Below are 6,000 nucleotides of genomic sequence, written 5' to 3' on the forward strand. Positions count from 1 at the left end.
GTTTTTTGCATGAATATGTTTTGGGAAATTTTCCCATCATTGTGTGTTTCAGGTCTGCAACCCAAGATTCTTTAATAATCATAGATGAGTTGGGAAGAGGAACCTCTACCTACGACGGATTTGGGTTAGCATGGGCTATATCAGAGTACATTGCTACAAAAATTGGTGCTTTCTGCATGTTTGCCACCCATTTTCATGAACTTACTGCCTTGGCCAGTCAGATTCCAACTGTTAATAATCTCCATGTCACGGCACTGACTACTGAAGATACCTTAACTATGCTTTATCAGGTGAAAAAAGGTGAGTACACACCACTGGTGCGTGGTGAATTCAGAGTGTGACAGCAGGGAACTTCTGCCTTTGAATCCATCAGCAGTTTGCTTCCGTCTAAATTGGTATGAATTACTGATGTTTTTCCAGAAACCTTTGTCTCTTAACTCACAGTCTGGGGGCGGATATGTCTTGTAGTAGGACCAGTCGTTCTAAAACAACCACAGAAAGAATAATTTATGCTCTTGAATATATTCACAGAAGAATTTTGTGCTACATCTCCCATGACAGTATCTTTTTTTGTCAATGTAGCTAGTACATAGTAACAATATGCTCTGTTGTTCCAAGGCTATTACTGTTTAAGAAACTATTATAATTATTTGATTTTGTTAAAGGTGTGTTACATGAACAGGTTAATTTGAAGCTGGGGTTTGCAGAAATTCTGAAATTGTTCGTAATTATCATATAAGGAATGATTCGTTGGCATTTTTATTGCACAATTCCGTTTATTTTTTAAGTATATTTTGTTTATTGTGCTATTATAGTTATCCCATTCTTTTTTTCTACCCTTTATCCCCCTCTACCCTGCATTGCCTCCTTCCTCCAGCATCCCCCCCCTCGGTGCGTGTTTATGGGTCATACATACAAGTTCTTCAGCTTCTCCATTTCCTATACTGTTCTTAACCTCCCCGTCTGTTTTGTACCTACCAATTATGCTTCTTATTCCCTGTACCTTCCCCCCATCCTCCCCCTCCCTGCTAATAACCCTCCAAATAGAGATCATTCAGAGGTGATCTCTATTTCCGTATATCTGTTCCTGTTCTAGTTGTTTGCTTTGTTCATTTTCATTTTTGTTTTGGTTTTTTTGTTGTTTTTTTTTTTAGGTTCAGTTGTTGATAGTTATAAGTTTAATGTCATTTTAGTGTTCATAGTTTTGATCTTCTTTTTCTTAGATAAGTTCCTTTAACATTTCATATGATAAGGGCTGGGTAATGATGAACTCCTTTAACTTGACCTTATCTGAGAACGACTTTATCTGCCCTTCCATTCTAAATGAAAGCTTTGCTGGATAAAGTAATCTTGGATGTAGGTCCTTGCCTTTAAATACTTCTTTCCAGCCCTTTCTTTCCCGTAAGGTTTCTTTTGAGAAATCAGCTGATAGTCTTATGGGAACTCCTTTGTAGGTTACTCTTTCCTTTTCTCTTGCTGCTTTTAAGATTCCTTATCTTTAATCTTGGGTAATGTAATTATGATGTGTCTTAGCATGTTCCTCTTTGTGTCCAACTTCTTTGGGATTCTCTGAGCTTCCCAGGCTTGTATGTCTATTTACTTTGCCAGATTGGGGAAGTTTTCTTTAATTATTTTTTCAAATAAGTTTTCAGTTTTTTGCTCTTCTTCTCCTTCTCCCTATGATTCAGATGTTGGAATGTTTTAAGTTGTCCCGGAGGTTCCTAAGCCTCTCATTTTTTTTTTTTCGAATTCTTGTTTCTTCATTCTGTTCTGGTTGAATATTTATTTCTTCCTTCTATTCCAAATCATTGATTTGAGTCCTGGTTTCCTTCCCTTCACTGATGGTTCCCTGTATATTTTGCTTTATTTTACTTTGCATGGCCTTCATTTCATTTTGTGGCTGTACCGAATCATTTCTGTGAGCATCCTGATGACCAGTGTTTTGAACTTGGCATCTGATAGGTTGACTGTTTCCTTGTTGCTTTTTTTTTTTTCTGGAGTTTTGATCTGTTCTTCCATTTGGGTCATATTTCTCTGTCTCCACACATCGCTGTCTCCCTTACATTGTAAGGGGTGGGGCCTTAGGTATTCACCAGGTCTGGGCAACCCATTTTGCTGCGTTGCAGCGCTGTGGGGCGGGGGAGGGGTTAGAGGGAACAATGCTGGTTGCCTGGTTCTTGCCCCACTTTCAAGAAACCAGCAGTTTTTCCCTCTGCAACAACCCCCAAGTGTTTTTACAGCCAGAGGTGCTGAGACCTTATCTTGCCCGTGCTGTAACCCTGGATTATGCTGTCTGTCTCACTCCCCAGTTCCTACTGGTTTATCTGAACATGAATGTGGGACCACGCTGGCTGCCCGTCTCCGCCCCTCCTACCAGTCTGAACAAATGTTTCTTCTTTTTAACCCCTTGCTTATCAGACTTCTATACAGTTTGATTTTCTGGCAGTTCTGGTTATTTTTGTTTTTAAATTGGTTGTTTCCTTCTTTTGGTTGTGCAGGGAGGCAAAGTGCATCTACTTATGCCTCCATCTTGGCCAGGGCTCTGCATTGGCATTTTATCCTTTCAGAAAAATTTTGTTATTTGTGGATCTTGCAGCTGATCAGATTACTGAATTGATATAATTAACATACTCCTAATGTTTTTATTAAACATTTCACCAGTCATCAGAATAACTTGATCAGATGGCTTTCTGATTTTCCACGAACAGGTTTTTCTGTATCAGTTGGTTGCACGTAAATGAGATGTTATTTTTGGTTCTTTTATCCTTTGTTTTTTTTATGCTTCAGTAGGAATTCTTCTGAGTTACTGTGTTTGTATTATTAGTATTGACATAGGCTATAGATGCTTTTAGTTGGATTTGGCATTGAGCATAAAGTTGAGATTTTGCTTTTAAATTATTGTGTTTTGTGTGATATAAAAATGGGTTCCGTAGATTTTAAAAGATCAAGTGAAATGCAGAGAAGATAGGAATAAGTTTGGCCTTCACTGTGGGTGTTTGTCAAACATATGCTTCTGTTTTGATTATTTGTTTCTCTTTGTCATGCGAAGCATCCAGCTCAAGGGTGCGTGGGGTGTGAAAACAGGCCCCACAATTTGCAGTTGATAAGTAATTGAGGCAAAAATGGAAGCTCTGTAACCGTGAGCATCACTTGTATTAAACATTTGGAAGGAATGTCTTAAGTCAGTTTATTTTCTTCAAATGAAGATGAAGATTGTCTTCTTAGTCTATGAAATTATTCGTGATTTGGGTCAAAATAGTTCATTGTCATTTGTAGTAATTTAGAATCAGAATGAGATTATGTAAGAATGGTAAATAACTTTTGTAGGACAAGTATTGTAAATAATTTATCCAGCCAGTTTTCTGGAATCAGCATCTCTAGAAAATAATGTAGGCAGATCCAGAGGACAGACCAATCACTAATAAGTCAATATATTTTTAATTAAATGCTCTTTTTAGTTAGTGACACTTTTCCATTTATTTATTTTCCTTAGTACTTTTAATCTCTCCCTTATAAAAGGGAGAAAACCTCAGAGAGACAGAGTTGATTCATTTCAGATTCATCTATTTGTGTAGGCCTTTGAGGATTGTCAAGCCTTTTCTCTGCTATTTTTATTTTTCTACTACATTTTTTGAGGATAAAATATAACATGGTGCCAAGTCATAATCACTGTTTACTGGAGGCTTAATTAAAATTCCTTTATCTGAGTTACTCTGAAATATTTAGCTAATGTGTTTGAACTGATACAGAATTGAGCTTTCTAATGACAAAGTAAGAAGGGTAAGTGCCATTCCTACAAATTGCTGTTCCTTCCTACCCTGCCTCTCACCCTGTCACCCCCGCCCCCAATTTCTTCTAGGTGTCTGTGATCAGAGTTTCGGGATTCACGTTGCTGAGCTTGCTAATTTTCCCAGGCATGTAATAGAATGTGCTAAACAGAAAGCCCTGGAGCTAGAGGAGTTCCAGAATATCAGAGAACCACAAGAAGAGGATGAAATGGAGCCAGCAGCGAAGAGGTGCTATCTGGAAAGAGAGGTTTGTCAGACCAACTCTGTGGATGTGTAGCCTCTATTGTTAATGTATATCAGGTCACCGAGATAAGTCTTTTTTCCCCCTGTGATTATAATGTTTACTAATTGATTGATCATTATTGGAGTTCATATAATAACATTTCTTTGTTTCTTCTGTATTATTTTGATTTCTGCACTCTATGCCACCTGTGTGATTAGAGGGCAACCTTTCAAGTACCAAATTTAAAAAGGAGGGGATAGGGCTGTTAGTCCAGGTTTAAAGTAAGTAATTCAGAGGAGTGAACAGATGTCCAAGTAAATCTTTGATTACTTCATAAGTGAATAGATGGAGTCCAGGTAGGTTGCATGTTTACTCAGTGTTTAGTTAAGATGATACCAAATAACTGAAAGTAGTTTCTGTTCTCCAGTTGTTCAGAACACAGCTGGAGAGATAAAAATAATGAAGATGTTATGGGCCTAGAGGATAAAGTGGCACATGACAAAAATTTGCTCGAGAAAGCTCTCTGTGGGCAGAGCGTTTCCATTCTTATGGGAGAAATGGGCCCTCTGAGCAGTGGGTGGAAATTAGAGGTTCACACAGAAAGGTACAAGTCTGTGCCCAGTGTTCTTTTAAAAAATTAAAGGATTTGTAATAATGAATCTTACTCACTGCTGGGTTCTGGCAACGTTTACTATGTTATGCATTTTTACTTACCATGTTTTTAGCTTTTACCCAGTGAATTTTTTGTTCTTGAAGGATAGCTGATTGTTACCATAATCTGATGTATACGGTTTTTAATCTTAAAAGTATGATTTGTCTGTTGTACTTATATAAGCAGGAGAAATGTGTTATAATTTGCTGATGGCTTTAAGTGTGGAAGATTGCCATCCTGCAGGTGAAGTGGTCTGGTATCAACACCACAGCGTGCAGTGATCTGGGATTAGGAAGGCGCTTTCCCAAACCCCTGGTTTCCCACTGGAACAGAAGTCGTGCACTTTCAGTAGTATTAATTGGACAATGTGTTTTATGCCAAGAGAGACAAAAGTGGACTTGTTTATGAGTACCCTTTTAATGTCTTGCTATAAAGAAATATGGTCACCGAAGGGCTCTGCTATACAGTTCACCCATAAACAACAGGAGTTTGAATTTGCACAGGTGCACTTATATGTGCTTTTTTTAAAAAAAAAAAATACTTTGAATAGCCTACTGGTTGAGCAGAAGCCTTACTGATAACATAAACAGTCAACACATTTTTACATTATATGTATTATATACAATATTCCTAAAATAAAGTTTTGGGGGAATCAGAAATTATACACAGATTTGTAACTGCCCAGGGAGGTCAGCACCCCAACCTCTGTTTGTTCAAGGGTCAACTGTATATTCTAGACGGTGCACACTTAAAATTTAAAGAATGTTCTTTAAATACTGAGTGATGTGTTTAGGTGGAAATTTAATTAAACAATTTATTATTATTTATTGTGACTTTTAGAAAAGACATTTTAAAGACTAATGGAACATTCACCTGTTTTTCAGCAAGGTGAAAAAATTATTGAAGAGTTTTTATCCAAGGTGAAGCAAATACCCTTTGCTGAAATGTCGGGAGAAAACATCACAAAGAAGTTAAAACAGCTGAAAGCAGAGGTGGTGGCGAAGAATAATGGGTTTGTAAATGAAATCATTTCACGAATAAAGGTTACTACGTGAGAAAATCCACTGATGGATTGAAGATAATATTGATAAGCTATTGTCTGTAACACTTTTGTATTGTTTTATATTAATCCTTTTTCTTAGTGATGGCAAATGATGCCCATGGGATATCAACTTAATAAAATATTTAGTAATACTTTGCTCTACCTGAGTACATTTCCAGAGATCTTTATTTTGAAAAATGATAGCTGTAACTGAGGAATACTTAAATGGACATGGGCAATAATAGTAGGCCACACGTTGAATTTTATAAATAAAATCATGTAGTTTGGAATTTGA

At 37.1% G+C, this 6,000-nt stretch overlaps 1 protein-coding gene across 2 annotated transcripts in view; it reads left to right on the forward strand.

Annotated features, from left to right (window-relative positions):
- MSH2 (mutS homolog 2) overlaps positions 1-6,000 on the forward strand; it is a 58,985-nt gene extending 52,985 nt beyond the window's left edge. The window contains exons 14-16 of one of the 2 annotated variants that reach the window (XM_037066681.1): positions 53-300; positions 3,860-4,035; positions 5,548-6,000. In XM_037066681.1, coding sequence (XP_036922576.1) covers positions 53-300; positions 3,860-4,035; positions 5,548-5,718 — 595 coding nt within the window. In that variant the 3' untranslated portion in view covers positions 5,719-6,000. The remainder of the gene's footprint in view (positions 1-52; positions 301-3,859; positions 4,036-5,547) is intronic. The other variant, XM_037066682.1, reaches the window with a different exon arrangement.

Source organism: Sturnira hondurensis, unplaced genomic scaffold (assembly GCF_014824575.4).
Source record: "Sturnira hondurensis isolate 20B ecotype Veracruz unplaced genomic scaffold, ASM1482457v3 Scaffold0016663, whole genome shotgun sequence".
Classification (NCBI taxonomy): Eukaryota; Metazoa; Chordata; class Mammalia; order Chiroptera; family Phyllostomidae; genus Sturnira; species Sturnira hondurensis.